Source organism: Nyctereutes procyonoides, unplaced genomic scaffold (assembly GCF_905146905.1).
Source record: "Nyctereutes procyonoides isolate TBG_1078 unplaced genomic scaffold, NYPRO_anot_genome, whole genome shotgun sequence".
NCBI lineage: Eukaryota > Metazoa > Chordata > Mammalia > Carnivora > Canidae > Nyctereutes > Nyctereutes procyonoides.
In genome coordinates this window covers 46,354,987-46,373,922 of record NW_026575121.1, presented here as the reverse complement: position 1 = coordinate 46,373,922, position 18,936 = coordinate 46,354,987, and the positions used below count along the sequence as shown (strand labels likewise).

General features: G+C 39.2%; 1 protein-coding gene across 1 annotated transcript in view; it reads right to left on the bottom strand.

Moving 5' to 3' along the window:
• DNAJC3 (DnaJ heat shock protein family (Hsp40) member C3) overlaps positions 1 to 18,936 on the bottom strand; it is an 86,873-nt gene that overhangs the window by 15,875 nt on the left and 52,062 nt on the right. The window contains exons 5-9 of the mRNA XM_055335810.1: positions 12,033 to 12,185; positions 10,486 to 10,667; positions 9,929 to 10,048; positions 2,393 to 2,498; positions 2,187 to 2,307 (exon numbers count right to left, since the gene is read on the bottom strand). Of these exons, the coding sequence (XP_055191785.1) occupies positions 2,187 to 2,307; positions 2,393 to 2,498; positions 9,929 to 10,048; positions 10,486 to 10,667; positions 12,033 to 12,185 (682 nt within the window). The remainder of the gene's footprint in view (positions 1 to 2,186; positions 2,308 to 2,392; positions 2,499 to 9,928; positions 10,049 to 10,485; positions 10,668 to 12,032; positions 12,186 to 18,936) is intronic.

Sequence of the window (18,936 nt, the reverse complement as noted above, 5' to 3'; positions counted from 1 at the left end):
GAAAAAACAGACTCCAAAGACAGAGCTATTCTGTTAAATTAGTACTAAGCATCTTTTTCATCAAGAATGAAGCTGTCGGGATCCCTGGGTGGCGCAGCGGTTTGGCGCCTGTCTTTGGCCCAGGGCGCGATCCTGGAGACCCGGGATCGAATCCCATGTCGGGCTCCCGGTGCATGGAGCCTGCTTCTCCCTCTGCCTATGTCTCTGTCTCTCTCTCTCTCTGTCTGTGTGACTGTCATAAATAAATAAAAAATTTAAAAAAAAAAAAAAAAAAAGAATGAAGCTGTCAAGTTTCTCTAAAAAAACAAATCAGTTTACCATTCAAATTACAAAAGCATCTTCAAATTATCTGTAGCAGCCTACAAGATTTAACCTTCTTTTAACAGCTAAGCTTTTTATATTCTGCAACTTCTCAAATTTCACAATTAGAGCTGAGGATTGACAAAAGTACCTTTGATGAAGAGTTCCAAAAACTAATGCCAATGCAAAATCTGAGAGCCAATCTCACTGAGTAGACACAGTAGCTCAAACGTGAAAGAACAAGGATGCTAACAGGATCTTCTTGAAGATCATTTTGATTACGTACATTTCAAGCCTCAATCAAACCTCAAGGACTATACTAAAAAATGTCTCACAAATAGCAGTAACTATAGTTGTTATCACTCATCGGAAACTGCTTAGGAGCTAGATTCTTTTCAAATTGTGAAAAGCAGGAAAAAAAAGTGAATAATCAGTGTGCCTTAAAAAAAAGGGGGGGGGATCCCTGGGTGGCGCAGCGGTTTGGCACCTGCCTTTGGCCCAGGGCGCGATCCTGGAGACCCGGGATCGAATCCCACGTCAGGCTCCCGATGCATGGAGCCTGCCTTCTCCCTCTGCCTGTGTCTCTGCCTCTCTCTCTCTCTCTCTCTCTCTCTCTCTCTCTCTGTATGACTATCGAAAATAAAAAAAAAAAAAAAAAAAAAAGAGGGGTGCCTGGGTAGCTCGGTCAGTTAAGCATCCTACTCTTGATTTCAACTCAAGTCACAATCTCCGGATCATGAGCTCAAGCCCTGCTAAGCATGAAGCCTGCTTAAGATTCAGTCTCTCTCCCTCTCTCTCTCCATCTCCCTCTGCCCCTCCCCACCTGCACACTCTTTCTGTTAAAAAAAAAAAAAAGTACCACAAACCTATCTGAATTATCATTGCTGCAGATACAGTCTCATTGCATTTAAAATGTTATCAAGGATTACGGCTTACCATAATATAATTACTTTAACATGACATTAAATTTAAGACATATTAATAGCTTTACATTTTATCATATAAATATTTAGCACTTAATTGGAGGGGAGGGGAGAGCACCACAAGCCTAGTTTTACCAGAAAAATACTCTTACCATTTTCAATTTAAAATGCTTTACCTGATTTGAAATGAAAACTTTGCAATAAGGGCCATAAGGCTCTCTTCTTTTAAAAACTGTTTTTCCTAAATGTTCATAGCATACTGCCAAATGAAAAAAGTCACAAACAACAAATATGAAAGGATTCTTTTTTAAATATATATATTATTGTATATGCCTTAGTTATGTTCCAAAGTTAGGACTCTGCTCTTATTTATTTAAGACCCTTACAACATCTAGCAGTAAACTCTGTTACCTCAGCTTGAACAAAGCAACTATCCAGAAGTCACTCAATAGCTCAATGGTCCAGAAGACCATTTTATATTCAGGCATATATGACACATATATGTATGTTATAGGTATAATATGTATACTGTGTATATGCACAGAATATATCTATATCTTTTATGCACATGCATAAAACAGACTAATATATATGCACAGAAAAAGTCTGAAAGATCTAAATCCCAGATGAATAGCAGTTAGCTCCAGATGATATGAAATCTATTACTCAAATTTTCTATTTTGCTATTTACCTATTCTAACTTGTCTACAACAAATAAAGGCTAAATTTTTTTATTTTTATATTCTACTGAACTGGTTTCAAGAGCAGAATGCTATCCTCATATGATATACCTTTCAAGTTCCACTAAGGGAGAATAATTTTCAAGTTCTCTGCCATTTTCCTACAGTCATCAACATTTTTAGCTACTCTGGTAAACTTATTCTAAACAAAAGGATGTTAAACGTACTAATTTCATATACATCAACTTTTAGGTACTGCAAATCAAAATCCTTAAAGATTTACCTTCATCATACATTTCCTCTATTAAATAGGCCTCTGCTCGATCTTTCAGAGCATTCACATTGTCAGGTTCCATCTGTAAAACTTCAGAACATATTCGAATAGCTTCAACAGGCTTCTCATCCTACAAATAAATGTGAGAAAATAGATTTATGGTTGTTATTCCACATATTAAGTTTTTACATTTCTGGGAACCAATCAAATCTTACCTTAGAAAAACAGTGGCAAATCCTTTCTTTTGAACGAATCGTATATTCAGAAACAGTTGGCTCTGTTTTCATGACAGATTCATATTTGCTGGTCGCATCTGTGTATCTATGAATGAGCATATCATGATGAGTAACAATGAAATTCTATTGAGCTAAAGAAAGGACCCTCTACTCTTCACTATATGTTGCTTAATCAATTCAACTGAATGAGCAGGTGGCTTCAAAAAAGGCAAAAAAGGCACCTCTGCAATCAACAGGAGATAAAACACACAAAGGAAATGTGTATGTACAAATCAAAGCATACCTGTGAGTACCAATCAAACTAAATGATGAATTTGTTTTTAAATTTTTATTTATTTATTTACTTAAGAGAGAACACGAGCAGGGGGAGAGGGAGAAGGAGAGGGAGAAGCAGACTCCCTGCTGAGCAGGGAGCCTAACATGGGGCTCGATCCCAGTATCCTGGGATCATGACCTGAACTGAAGGCAGATGCTTAACTGACTGAGCCACCTAGGCACCCCCAAAATGATGAATTTCTTTACAGAAAAATACTCATGATTTTGAAACTGTGTAAAACACCTTGTGAAAGTCTGACTTACACAGAGCATTTTCAGAAAAACAAAGATCAGGTTTTATTTCTTGGTTACTATACACCTTCATGAAATAACAGAGCCCATTAGCTACATGTTATTTTATATAACGAATGTCAATATTCATAGCTAAGTACAATGTAGTTTCTTGCAGAAGGAAACGGCTTAAATTCTCACTTTCTAAGAACAATAAAAGCTATTTCGGCATTTTTTTTAAACTAGTGAAAAGTATTAGTCATGTTATATACTAAGTTAATTTCCTCAGCAATGGCAAATGAAAATTTCTATTTTTACACCACTGTAGCACATTATTCCCAAAATGCACTACAATCTTCACATTTAAATGTTGATGAATTAAAACACAGACTTAAATATAACATTTAAAACAAGCTATCAATGTTAAAATCATAGCTGGGATATTGTTCTGCAGTTTTTCAAGAGGGTCCAAAACTCTCACTGAATCGAGAATACAAAACATTGCTTTTAGCCTTACAACTACATCTGAAAGTATAATTAGCTAAAACTAAAAAGTTCAATTAGAAAATAACTGCACTTCACTTAAAAAAAAGCTAGCTTTTGGAAAAGTGGAACAGATGTACTCTCCTCAGTTCCTCCAACTACGTACAATTTAAATTAAAATACTCAAGGCATTACCTATTTGTGAAAATATGAAAAGACTCAGAAAGAGAAGAAAGTAGACCATTTGAAGACGGCACATTTAGACTGAACTCACCCCAAATGCTGTGTTCTTTTTAATGCTGATATGCTTATGTTTTATGCACACAAATCAAAGTCATGTCAATAATACAGATGTAATATACTTGTTAATTCTACACTGGGCACTGTGGCTGGGCAGGTAGCTATACTTGTGGGGCTGGGAGCACAGACACAAGGAGGAAAGAATCCTCGTGTTCACCATTAGTATCTTGGTCAGACCTAAATTCTTCAGTTTCTTCACACCAAACTGGATAAGAAGATACTAATGCATGTTTAGAATTAACTTCCAATTTGCATACTTTGCTTAGAATTTGAGGGTAATTTTGTGAAAGACAATTGTCAGATTATTGGAAATTTGTTATAATAGAGAAGACATTTTGTCATATAAAATTCATATTTACCTCTTACATTTGTTAGAGACACCGATGCACATAACTTGACTTACATTGATTTTGTTTCATTAATTAAAATAATGGTAAAACTTAAAAAAAAAAAAACCAAAAACATAACTAGGGACCTTAGGACCTGAGGGAAACATAATATATATGGTAAACTTCCTGGGGCTGGGGTTCTTTTTTTTTGGGGGGGGGCTTCATATACCTCAGACATGGAAGCTGAAAAAGCCAGCAACCCAGAAATGCCAGTGGGTGCAGACAGTTATACCAAAAACCCAGCAAAAGCTGGGTCTCTCAAGCCGAAGAACCTGGGAAGGGCAGCCGAGCAAGATGGAAAGCTTTTTGACAATAACAGCTCTACTCCAGCCAAACCCCACAGGAAAGAGAGTACGGTCCCACCCCTACCAAGGCTAGCAGCTCCAGAGAAGAGCCTCAGCTTCCTTCTGTTCTGGTAAGGCTATGACAAGGAGCCTACACCCCTAACAAGGTGTTGTCAGTAGGCCAAGTGGGGAACCAGGACTTTGACCCATGGCTGGAAATAGTGCCCTGAACCCTCAGCTGCTCCCAGCAGTAGTGAGAAGCCCCATAATTGAAGTATCAATGAAGGTCAAGCGGGACACCTCTGCCTCCCCAACAGCAACGAAATGATGCCCACCCCTACTTTGCTGGAACCATGTCAGAAAAAGCCAGCCAAAACAGAAGATTTAATTTGAAAACAGTCTTACAAAATCACAGTATGCAGGTGTCAATTAAAAACCACTCATCATACCAAGAAACAGTAAGATCTCAAACCGAATGAGAAAAGGGCAGTTCCAACCCCAAAAGGACAGAGACATTAGAACTATCTGACAAGGATCTAAAAGCAGCCATGCAAACAGCAGCAGTAATACAGACGCTCACAGTGAATGAGAGCAACAGGCAGCCTCGGCCTCAGCTACAAAAGAGTAACCAAATGGAACTGAAAAACAGAAAAATCCAAATAACAAGTTCACTGACTATGCTTCAGCAGCAGAATGGAGGTGACCAGATCTGATCAGAAAGAACATGAGCTAAGAAAAACGAGCAGAGCTTCAGACACCTGAAGGGCTGTCCAGGAAAGCTAATGTTTCCATCAGCTAGAACCTAAAACAGGAGGATTGGAAAAGTACCCCAAGAAATAACAGCTGAACTTCCCAAATGTGACAAGACATAAACCTATGTATTCTAGAAGCTAGTAAACTCCAGATAGGATAAAAACAAAGAAATCCACACCAAGATAGATCAGAAACATGTAAATACTTGAGACAAAGGAAAAAGTCTTGAAAGCAGTCAGAGGAAAATGCCTTATTTTTAGCGGTAAAACCATGAGACTAACAATGATTTCTCTTCAGAAACCACAGAGGGCACAAGAAAATGGTACAGTATTTTTCAGGTGCTGTAACAAAAAGGACGGTTAACCCAGAATCCTATACAAGAAAATTTCTATATACTCCATGTACATGTCTTAGATACCTTAGACACATTATCTTTTACAACTTATATGTCTATCTCCCACACTAATCTAGAAGCTTCTATTTATTGGAGTTCAATTTGTCAACATATAGCATAACAACCCATGCTCGTCCCATCAAGTGATCCCCTCTGTGCCCGTCACTCAGTCATCCCCCGCCCCAACCTCCCTTTCCACCACCCCTTGTTCGTTTCCCAGAGTTAGGAGTCTCTCATGTTCTATCACCCTCTCTGATATTTCCCACTTATTTTCTCTCCTTTCCCCTTTATTCCCTTTCACTATTTTTTATATTCCCCAAATGAATGAGACCATATAATGTTTGTCCTTCTCCGACTGACTTACTTCACTCAGCGTAATACCCTCCAATTCCATCCACATTGAAGCAAATGGTGGGTATTTGTTGTTTCAAAGCAAATGATGGGTAATCGTTGTTTCTAATGGCTGAGTAATCTTCCATTGTATACACAGACCACATCTTCTTTGTCCATTCATCTTTCAATGGACACCAAGGTTGCTTCCACAGTTTGGCTATTGTGGACATTGCTGCTATAAACACTGGGGTGCAGGTGTCCTGCTGTTTCACTGCATCTGTATCTTTGGGGTAAATCCCCAGCAGTGCAATTGCTGGGTCATAGGGTAGTTCTATTTTTAACTCTTTGAGGAACCTCCACACAGTTTTCCAGAGTGGCTGCACCAGTTCACATTCCCACCAACAGTGCAGGAGGGTTCCCCTTTCTCCACATCCTCTCCAACATTTGTTTGCTGTGTTGTTAATTTTCCCCATTCTCACTGGTGTGAGGTGGTATCTCATTGTGGTTTTGATTTGTATTTCCCTGATGGCAAGTGATGTGGAGCATTTTCTCATGTGCTTGTTGGCCATGTCTAGGTCTTCCTCTGTGAGATTTCTGTTTATGTCTTTTGCCCATTTCATGATCGGACTGTTTGTTTCTTTGCTGTTGAGTTTAATAAGTTCTTTATAGATATTAGATACTAGCCTTTATCTGATGTGTCATTTGCAAATATCTTCTCCCATTCTGTAGGTTGTCTTTTAGTTTTATTGACTGTTTCTTTTGCTGTGCAGAAGCTTTTTATCTTAAGTCCCAACAGTTCATTTTTGTTTTTGTTTCCCTTACCTTCCTAGATGTATCTTGCAAGAAATTACTGTGGCCAAGTTCAAGAAGGGTGTTGCCTGTGTTCTCCTCTAGGATTTTAATGGATTCTTGTCTCCCATTTAGATCTTTCATCCATTTTGAGTTTTCTTTGTGTATGGTATAAGAGAATGGTCTAGTTTCATTCTTCTGCAGGTGGCTGTCCAATTTTCCCATTTATTGAAGAGACCATTTATTGAAGAGACTGTCTTTTTTCCAGTGGATAGTCTTTCCTCCTTTGTTGAATATTAGTTGACCATAGAGTTGAGGGCCCATTCCTGGGTTCTCTATTCTGTTCCATTGATCTATGTGTCTGTTTTTGTGCCCGTACCACACTGTCTTGATGACCACAGCTTCGAAATCTGGCATTGTGATGCCCCCGGCGGCAGTTTTCTTTTTCAGTATTCCCCTGGCTATTCAGGGTCTTTTCTGATTCCACACAAACTCTCTGAAGAAAGTCCAAGATGTTTTGATAGGGATTGCATTAAATGTGTAAATTGCCCTGGATAGCGTTGACATTTTCACAATATTAATTCTTCCAATCCATGAGCATGGAATATTTTTCCATCTCTTTGTGTCCTCCTCAATTTCTTTCAGAAGTGTTCTGTAGTTTTTAGGGTATAGATCCTTTACCTATTTGGTTAGTTTTATTCCTAGGTATCTTATGCTTTTGGGTGCAATTGTAAGTGAGATTGACTCCTTAATTTCTCTTTCTTCAGTCTCATTATGGGTATAGAAATGTCACTGATTTCTGGGCATTGATTTTGTATCCTGCCACGGTACCAAATTGCTGTATGAGTTCTAGCAATCTTGAGGTGGAGTCTTTTGGGTTTTCTATGTACAGTATCATGTTATCTGCAAAGAGGGAGAGTTTGACTTCTTTGCAAATTTGAAATCCTTTTATTTCTTTTTGTTGCCTGATTGCTGAGGCTAGGACTTCTAGTACTATGTTGAATAGCAGTGTGAAAGTGAACATCCCTGTCATGTTCCTGATCTTAGGGGAAAGGCTCCCAGTGTTTCCCCATTGAGAATGATATTTGAAAAAAAAAAAAAAAAAGAAGAGAGAGAGAGAGAGAGAGAGAGAGAGAATGATATTTGCTGTGGGCTTTTCGTAGATGGCTTTTAAGATGCTGAGGAATGTGCTCTCTATCCCTACATTCTGAAGAGTTTTGATCAGGAATGGATGCTGTATTTTGTCAAATGCTTTCTCTGCATCTATTGAGAGGATCATATGGTTCTTGTTTTTTCTCTTGTTGATATGATCTATCACGTTGATTGCTTTACGAGTGTTGAACCAGCCTTGCATCCCAGGTATAAATCTCATTTGGTCATGGTGAATAATATGCCTAATGTACTGTTGGATCCTCTTGGCCAGTATCTTGTTGAGAATTATTGCATCCATGTTCATCAGGGATATTGGTCTATAATTCTCCTTTTTGGTGGGGTCTTTGTCTGCTTTTGGAATTAAGGTGATGCTGGCCTCATAAAATGAGTTTGGAAGTCTTCGGTCCCTTTCTATCTTTCAGAACAGCTTTAGTAGAATAGGTTGTTTCTTCTTTAAACATTTGATAGAATTCCCCTGGGAAGCCATTTGGCCCTGGACTTTTGTGTCTTGGGAGGTTTTTGACGACTGCTTCAATTTCCTCCCTGGTTATTGGCCTGTTCAGGTTTTCTACTTCTTCCTGTTCCAGTTTTGGTAGTTTGTGGTTTTTCAGAAATGCGTCCATTTCTTCTTTCCAGATTGCCTAATTTATTGGCATACAGCTGCTTATAATATGTTTTTAAAATTGTTTGTATTTCCTTGGTATTGGTTGTGATCTCTCCTTTTCCATTCGTGATTTTATTAATTTGAGTCTTTTTTGTTTTTAATACGGCTGGCTAATGATTTATCTATCTTATTAATTCTTTCAAAGAACCAACTCCTAGTTTTGTTGATCTGTTCTACAGTTCTGGTCTCTATTTCACTGAGTTCTGCTCGAATCTTTATTAACTCTCTTCTTCTGCTGGGTGTAGGTTTTATTTGTTGTTCTTTCTCTAGTTCCTTTAGGTGCAAGGTTAGCTTATGTTTTGAGTTTTTTCCAATTTTTTGAGGGATGCTTGTATTGCAATGTATTTCCCCCTTAGGACTGCTTTTGCTGTATCCCAAAGATTTTGAATGGCTGTATCTTCATTTTCATTAGTTTTCATGAATCTTTTTAGTTCTTCTCTAATTTACTGGTAGACTCTTTCATCTTTTAGCAGGATGCTCTTTAACCTCCACGTGTTTGAGTTTCTTCCAAATTTCTTCTTGTGATTGAGCAAGTTTCAAAGCATTATGGTCTGAAAATATGCAGGGGACAATCCCAATATTTTGGTATCGGTTGAGACCTGATTTGTGACCCAGTATGCGGTCTATTCTGGACAAAGTTCCATGTGCACTTGAGAAGAATGTGTATTCAGTTGCATTTGGATGTAAAGTTCTGTAAATATCTGTGAAATCCATCTGTTCCAGTGTATCATTTAAAACTCTTGTTTCTTTGGAGATGTGCTTAGAAGATCTGTCATTTGCAGAAAGTGCCATGTTGAAGTCTCCCAGTATTAGTGTATTATTATCTAAGTATGTCTTTACTTTGGTTATTAATTGATTGATATACTTGGCAGCTCCCATATTAAGGGCATAAATATTCATGATTGTTAGGTCCTCTTGTTGGATAGATCCTTTAAGTTTGATATAGTGTCCCTCTTCATCTGTTACTACAGTCTTTGGGATAAACTTTAATTTATCTGATACAAGGATTGCTACCCCTGCTTTCTTTTGAGGACTATTTGAATGGTAAATGGTTCAACAACCTTTCACTTTTTTAGTCTGTAGGTGTCCTTCTAAAATGAGTCTCTTGCAGAAGCTTCTTAAGACCAAAAACTATGTCATATTCATTTCTGTGCCCCTACTATATTGTCAATACCTGACACAGGAGATACTCAATAAATATTTAGTGAAATATAAATATATACACTGATAAGAATACCATGCAGTTACTATTATTTATATTTGCCTTATTTTTAAAAATGTATATTTGTAGTAATTTTGCCAAGGCCAATACTATCTAAGATACTCTATCTTCAATGGCTAAAGAATAGAAGAGCAAGCAGTTCAATTGTTTTGTGCCCAGAAAAGACATATAAGGGAGGTTGCACAGTGCAACCAGCATGTTCTTACCTGCCATCTCTGATGAGCTCTTCAGCTGACTCGATTAGTTTATTCAGTTTCTTTACTTGTTTATAGTGTGCAAAACACCTTTTATGATCCTGGTCAAGTTTAAGACATTCACGAACTTCGCTGTTCACATATTTAAAGAGAGGAAAATACCCCGAGTAAAAAAAATCAATGAGTAGTCTTCCATACCAAATACAGAAATCACAATAAAAGGTATTTTTTGTAACAATTAAACACACAGACTTGATAATTTACCACTTTTACATATGTCATTGTTGTCCACATGTATTAATTCAAATTAAAATGATTTAAGATTATACATTAAACGCCCCATTTTGCTTCTGCAAATACAGTATCTCTCCTATTTAATAAACATAGCTCATGAAAATAAACTATATAGAAACAGAATAACTTAGGGATAACACAAAATATATAAGTAGGTAAAGAATGTAAAAACAGCCTTAGCCACAGTTTTAATTTAAAATTAAAAAGAAAATGGGATTAATATCATACTGCCAACAATAAAAAGTTGATGAGATGTGCATGTCACTAGAACTGACCTGAGGGACAGTTCGTGGTCTCCTAGTTGATAGTACAGTGTGCTAATTTTATAAAAAGCCTCAGTATTATCATTCTTCAATTTTGATGCAGCTTTTAAGTCACTTATTGCTTTCCTAGGTTCCCCTTCTTTTATGAAACATTCAGCTCGAAGTTCCCGTAGTTCTGCATCCCAAACACAAACCTTAAGAAACAAGAGAACTAGACTTTAAGAAACAGCAAACTATGCACACTAATACTTCCATCCCACATATTTATCAACCTGAAACCATCTTCTGTTAATGTGATTTCCATACTGTAAATAGTATTAGAAAATTTGATACAATTTATTTTTTGACAAAAATAAGAATACATGGCATTACTATTAAAAGGTTGTTCCCAGTGAAGCATATCCGATTTTGAAAAGAATATTCTATAATCAGATTTTTGTACTTAATCAACAATTCTAATCTCTAGTCTCAAAAAAAAGTAGGTTCCACATCTGCAAAATATTTCTGTTCTAATAACAGAATTCTTTTATAAATTATTGTCTCTTTGAAATTAAATCCTCATATCACAAAAAGAAAGAAAAGAGGAAAACAATGAGGGAAGGCTGAAGCTTTACCATGTCTACTTTATCAAAAAGTCAACAATGTTCATAAATATACTAGTATTCTCCAAAATGTAAGCCTAAAGTCCACCAACAAAGCCTGTGGACTTATCTTTTACCTATCTCTTAGAGTTGTTCTTTCTAAAATCATGTCAACTTTTCACATACATTAAAATATCAAAATCAACATTAATTAAATACCTTGTATAATAAGCTAGGTCAAAATGGATAGTCTAACTACTGGAAGGTAAATATTATAACTTTATATTTCCTTAATAAAGCATTAACAAAATAATAAAAAATTAGTTTTACTGGACATCACATAATTTCCCCTACAAAATTATCAAAGAAGCACCTACTGAACATTCAAGTTTACTGCCAAGATTAAGTGAAACCATATATCAAAGTTCTATGAAAATGATAAACATGAATTAGAGTTGCCTCTACTTGAATATTTTAGTAGACTTTCTTCTGAAACCATCTGTCACTAAGTCCTACAGAGGAAAGAAAACTATAGACTTAGGTTTCCTATCAAGAACTCTGGATCTTGTCAACTCTTCATCTGTTTCTTCTCTAGAAACTCTTCATTCTAAACACTCCTCTTTGCCACAAACATTATTTTTCCTTTTCCTTCAACTTTCATCTTTTACCCCATTACTAACCTCTAGAGTTCTCTCCCCACAAAATGTAAAAGCAAACAAAAGTAGCAAAGCCAGCAATATATAAAAATATTTAACTCTTACTCCACAGCACATTTGGTACATTTACCGAAAACGTCAGTTCCAAATTTTGTTCTAAATAAACACCATCTTTTTACCTTAGAGCGAAAAGCCCAAAGACCAATCTGATTTTATCCTATTTAGGTTTCTTGTAATACTTAACATGTCAAAGTGTATACATGCCTTAGAGTAAAAAGCAGTATGTGTCAGGCCTGCCAGCCGCAATGTCTAAGAAACTTACCTCTAAAATTTTATCAAGGAAGGTTATAGCAGCAGTATAATCTGAGCTCTCGAAAGCATCAAGTGCTTGGGAACGCAAACGCTGCATTTCGTCCGATTTCACAATTTGGGACTGGGCTTCCTTTTCTTCGTTTTCACTTGGGTTAGATTTGAGCTATAAGAATGAGAAATTAGCAGGGTTTTAATTTTTTTAATCTCTTAAATCTAATATCCACAGTACACACAAGTACACACCTTGATCTGAGCATTTTAAATCCATACGTTCACTGAGGGAAAGGGTGAAGACTCTGGCCAAACTGGCTTGTCCCAGGTCTTGCGCCTCAGGGCTGACCAGTGGGAGGGCATCTTTACTTCCACTCGTACAGTACACAGGAGCGAGCTGGAAGCTGGGGGCAACAGACCTGCGTCACCCACACCTTACCAGGAATGTGAAAGGGCAGAGAAGAGTGCAGAATGCAATCTCCCCTCACCCTTAGACACAGCTCTGCAGGGTAATGTGTGTTTCATGTATTCTGCCTTCTAGCTCTACTTCCTAAATATGTATTTTTAAATATAAAATTATTTTACAAAAATAATGAAAAACAAGGAAACTGAAAGGAGGGCATGTTTTTTAGAGGTTACAGGACAAAGATTTGATGTCAGAAGAGCTAAGGTGTAACAAGAAAGGAAGAATTTATGGGGAAAGATGAGAGAGTAATACCTTATATTGAAAGATTTATAATGGAGTTTTAAGAGGTCTACACATTTTCTTGCTTTTTAAATAACTTTATTATGGTATAATTCATACTGTAAAATTCATGTGACTGTGCATATCTGATTTTTAACAAATTTACCAAGTATGCACCTACTACCACAGTTTTAGACCATCTCTAACAACCTTTTAGGATCCCTTGAGTCTGCTTATGGTTCATTCCCACTCCCAGCCCAACCTTGGCCACAGTGACTCTTAACAATTTCTTCCACCAAATGGAAAAGTCTTAAGCTTAATGGCTTAGAGAACTTGGATGCCCACATTAAAAAGCTCTGATTTAGGGGCAGCCCGGGTGGCTCAGCAGTTTAGTGCCACCTTTGGTCCAGGGCGGGATCCTGGAGACCCGGGATCGAGTCCCACGTCGGGCTCCCTGCATGGAGCCTGCTTCTCCCTCTGCCTGTGTCTCCGCCTCTCTCTCTCTATCTCTAATAAATAAATAATTTTAAAAAATTAAAATAAATAAAAAAGCTCTGATTTAGGCAAGGGGGGACTATTTTCCTGGTTATTATAGTTTCTGTGTAATAATTTCTGAAATCTAATATTCTTACTGAGATAGGAATTGTAACTGATAGGTTCCAATTTTGGGTGAGTTGCAGCCAATGGTACATTATTTATAGAATGTCTCTCCTTCAACTGACTAATCATACTGCTCCTCCTTTTAGCTAAAAAAAACACCCCCACTAGCTACCTGGTAGTAGAGAACACTCCAAATAACAAATGTCAAGAATATTATTTCTGAGTAGAGGCTCCCTCCATATTTCTCCATTTTGTTTTTAAGTTACCCTAGGTATTGTTTTGTCTATTTAACCGTTGGCTTCTGAAGGGATGGATAAGACTCCAAGTATTCACAGGTAACTAGGAATTAACAACTTCAGCTTGCTCTGAGGAGGACCAGCCCTGCATGACTGAATTATTCAGCTCAAAGGAGTTGCTGTAAGGCCATGGCATGCTTATCTAGGATTCTTTCATCATCCTCAGGATGGTCTTGAACACTTCTGGCAGACCACATTGGAAAAAGGATAAATGTGTATGTCACTTTGCTCTGGGTAAAAGTAATTGATTACTTGTTTCCTATATGTACACTATAGCTCGTTTTTGAATAGAATACATAAGAATGTATTAGAGATCACCTCTTCTTAATGGAATTTGCATCTCTTTTTTCTCAAGTGCTAGAGTCTAATCTCTACCACACAATGTTTCTTGTTAGAAGGTGAGAGCAGGGAAAGCTCTAAAGTTTGCGGTTGAGGACGGAGGGTTCAACTTTCCTCAGTGCTCAGACAATGGGAATGGGAAAAGGGAAGTGAGGTCAGGTCCTCTGGACCTCTCCGAGAATTCAGGAAGCTAGGAGGAGAGGGAGGGGGTTCTTACAAGAAGGTAAGAAAGGAGTCTGAGAAACAAACTACAGACTTATAACCCTGAGTGAGGAGTTTCAAAGTGAGTTAAGTGAGATGAACATTTTCACTCTTACCACAGGTTGGAGACTCCTCTCAAGATATTTACATGTGGGAAGAGCAGGGTCCCCAAATCACCTGTCCCCACCAATTACCTAGATAATCTTCAAATCATCCTGAAAATCTATGAATTCGGCCTGAGATTTAAAGAGAGACCAGCTGGAAGGCTACAGTGAGAAGAGTTCGCGCTTCTATCAAGGTAGGAAGACGAGGGAAAAAATAAAGGAACAAAAGGCCTCCAGGGGGAGGGGCCCCGCGAGGAGCCGGGCTGAGGCCGGGGCAAGTGTCCCCAGGACAGGAGAGCCCCGTCCCGGAGGAGTAGGAGCTGCACCAACCTTCCCGGGCGGGCGGAAAGGGGCTCGCAGGGAGTTGGAGCAGGACCCGGGAGGGCGTGGATGCCCTCGGGCTCCCTGGGACAGTAACAGAGGAACTGCGCCCCGGGGAGAGTGCGCCGAGCTCCCTAAGGGCTGCAGCGCGCACGGCGGGACCCGGGAGCAGCTCGGAGGGGCTCGGGCAGAGGAAGAGGCTCTGCACGGAGGGGGCTGCGCGCTCCGCTCGGGAAGCAGCTCAGAGGGGCTCGGGCGCCAGCTCCGCGGAGGGGGCTGCGCGGCCCGGGAGCAGCGCGGAGGGGCTCAGGCGGCGGCTCCACCGTTTGGGCTGCGCGGCCGGGGGCGCGAATCCAACAGCGCAGGCCCCGCAGCACAGGGCGCCGGGACACAGCCAGGATCCAGCCTCTCCCCAGGACAGGCAGAGGCCGGGAGGGCCCAGGACAGCAAGGACGCTCCTGCCCCGAGCTGAGCAGATCAGCGGCCCCGCCCCGGAGCCTCCAGGCCCTGCAGACGGAGAGCTCTGTAGTTACTGCGGGAGCTGACTCTAGGGCTCCAGAGCTGCCGCTGCCACTGCGGTTGTTCCTCCTGGGGCCTCACGGGGTAAACAACCCCCGCTGAGCCCTGCAGCAGGCAGGGGCAGAGCAGCTCCACCAAGTGCTAACACCTGAAAATCAGCACAGCAGGCCCCTCCCCCAGAAGACCAGCTAGAGGGACCAGTTCCAGGGGAAGTCAAGGGACTTAAAGTCTACAGAATCAGAAGATACTCCCCCATGGTTTTTTCGTTGTTGCTGTTGTTGTTTTTGTTTTTTTGTTTTTGTTTTTTGCTTTTTGTTTCCTTCCCCCACCCTTTTTTTTCCTTTCTCTTTCTTTCTTTTTTTTTTCTTCCTTTTTTCTTTTTTCTTTTTCTATTTTCTTTCCTTCTTTCTCTCCTCTCTTTTTCTCCTTTTCCCAATACAACTTGCTTTTGGCCACTCTGCACTGAGCAAAATGACTAGAAGGAAAACCTCACCTCAAAAGAAAGAATCAGAAACAGCCCTCTCTCCCACAGAATTACAAAATCTGGATTACAATTCAATGTCAGAAAGCCAATTCAGAAGCACTATTATACAGCTACTGGTGGCTCTAGAAAAAAGCATAAAGGACTCAAGAGACTTCATAACTGCAGAATTTAGAGCTAATCAGGCAGAAATTAAAAATCAATTGAATGAGATGCAATCCAAACTAGAACTCCTAATGACAAGGGTTAACGAGGTGGAAGAACGAGTGACACAGCAAGTTGATGGCAGAGAGGGAAACTGAGGAAAAAAGAGACAAACAATTAAAAGACCATGAAGATAGATTGAGGGAAATAAACGACAGACTGAGGAAGAAAAACCTACGTTTAATTGGGGTTCCCAAGGGCGCCGAAAGGGACAGAGTGCCAGAATATGTATTTGAACAAATCCTAGCTGAAAACTTTCCTAATCTGGGAAGGGAAACAGGCATTCAGATCCAGGAAATAGAGAGATCCCCCCTAAAATCAATAAAAACCGTTCAACACCTCGACATTTAATAGTAAAGCTTGCAAATTCCAAAGATAAAGAGAAGATCCTTAAAGCAGCAAGACACAAGAAATCCCTGACTTTTATGGGGAGGAGTATTAGGGTAATAGCAGACCTCTCCACAGAGACGTGGCAGGCCAGAAAGGGCTGACAGGATATATTCAGGGTCCTAAATAAGAAGAACATGCAACCAAGAATACTTTATCCAGCAAGGCTCTCATTCAAAATGGAAGGAGAGATAAAGAGCTTCCAAGACAGGAAGGAACTGAAAGAATATGTGACCTCCAAACCAGCTCTGCAAGAAATTTTAAGGGGGACTCTTAAAATTCCCCTTTAAGAAGTTCAGTGGAACAATCCAAAAACAAGGACTGAATAGATATCATGGTGACACTAAACTCACATCTGTCAATAGTAACTCTGAACGTGAACGGGCTTAATGACCCCCTCAAAAGGCGCAGGGTTTCAGATTGGATAAAAAAGCAGGACCCTATTTGCTGTCTACAAGAGACTCATTTTAGACAGAAGGACACCTACAGCCTGAAAATAAAAGGTTGGAGAACCATTTACCATTCGAATGGTTCTCAAAAGAAAGCAGGGGTAGCCATCCTTATATCAGATAAACTAAAATTTACCCCGAAGACTGTAGTGAGAGATGAAGAGGGACGCTATATCATACTTAAAGGATCTATCCAACAAGAGGACTTAACAATCCTCAATATATATGCCCTGAATGTGGGAGCTGCCAAATATATCAATCAATTAATAACCAAAGCGAAGAAATACTTAGATAATAATACACTTATACTTGGTGACTTCAATCTAGCTCTTTCTATACTCAATAGGTCTTCTAAGCACAACATCTCCAAAGAAACGAGAGCTTTAAATGATACACTGGACCAGATGGATTTCACAGATATCTACAGAACCTTACATCCAAACTCAGCTGAATACACATTCTTCTCAAGTGCACATGGAACTTTCTCCAGAATAGACCACATACTGGGTCACAAATCGGGTCTGAACCGATACCAAAAGATTGGGATCGTCCCCTGCATATTCTCAGACCATAATGCCTTGAAATTAGAACTAAATCACAAGAAGAAGTTTGGAAGGACCTCAAACATGTGGAGGTTAAGGACCATCCTGCTAAGAGATGAAAGGGTCAACCAGGAAATTAACGAAGAATTTAAAAGATTCATGGAAACTAATGAGAATGAAGATACAACCATTCAAAATCTTTGGGATGCAGCAAAAGCAGTCCTAAGGGGGAAATACATCACTATACAAGCATCCATTCAAAAACTGGAAAGAACTCCAATACAAAAGCTAACCTTACACATAAAGGAGCTAGAGAAAAAACAGCAAATAGATCCTACACCCAGCAGAAGAAGAGAGTTAATAAAGATTCGAGCAGAACTCAACAAAACCGAGACCAGAAGAAGGATGGAACAGATCAACAGAACCAGGAGTTGGTTCTTTGAAAGAATTAATAAGATAAACCATTAGCCAGCCTTATTAAAAAGAAGAGAGAGAAGATTCAAATTAATAAAATCATGAATGAGAAAGGAGAGATCACTACCAACACCAAGGAAATACAATTTTAAAAGCATATTATGAACAACTCTACGCCAATAAATCAGGCAATCTGGAAGAAATGGACGCATTCCTGGAAAGCCACAAACTACCAAAACTGGAACAGGAAGAAGTAGAAAACCTGAACAGGCCAATAACCAGGGAGGAAATTGAAGCAGTCATCAAAAACCTCCCAAGACACAAGAGTCCAGGGTCAGATGGCTTCCCAGGGGAATTCTATCAAATGTTTAAAGAAGAAATCATACCTATTCTACTAAAGCTGTTTGGAAAGACAGAAAGAGATGGAGTACTTCCAAACTCATTTTATGAGGCCAGCATCACCTTAATTCCAAAAGCAGACAAAGACCCCACCAAAAAGGAGAATTATAGACCAATATCCCTGATGAACATGGATGCAAAAATTCTCAACAAGATACTAGCCAATAGGATCCAACAGTACATTAAGAAAATTATTCACCATGACCAAGTAGGATTTATCCCCGGGACACAAGGCTGGTTCAACACTCGTAAAACAATCAATGTGATTCATCATATCAGCAAGAGAAAAACCAAGAACCATATGATCCTCTCATTAGATGCAGAGAAAGCATTTGACAAAATACAGCATCCATTCCTGATCAAAACTCTTCAGAGTGTAGGGATAGAGGGAACATTCCTCAACATCTTAAAAGCCATCTACAAAAAGCCCACAGCAAATATAATTCTCAATGGGGAAGCACTGGGAGCCTTTCCCCTAAGATCAGGAACAAGACAAGGATGTCCACTCTCACCACTGCTATTCAACATAGTACTGGAAGTCCTAGCCTCAGCAATCAGACAACAAAAAGACATTAAAGGCATTCAAATTGGCAAAGAAGAAGTCAAACTCTCCCTCTTTGCAGATGATATGATACTGTTCATAGAAAACCCAAAAGACTTCACCCCAAGATTGCTAGAACTCATACAGCAATTTGGTAGCGTGGCAGGATACAAAATCAGTGCCCAAAGTCGGTGGCATTTCTATACACTAACAATGAGACTGAAGAAAGAGAAATTAAGGAGTCAATCCCATTTACAACTACACCCAAAAGCATAAGATACCTAGGAATAAACCTAACCAAAGAGGTGAAGGATCTATTCCCTAAAAACTATAGAACACTTCTGAAAGAAATTGAGGAAGACACAAAGAGATGGAAAAATATTCCATGTTCATGGATTGGCAGAATTAATATTGTGAAAATGTCAATGTTACCCAGGGCAA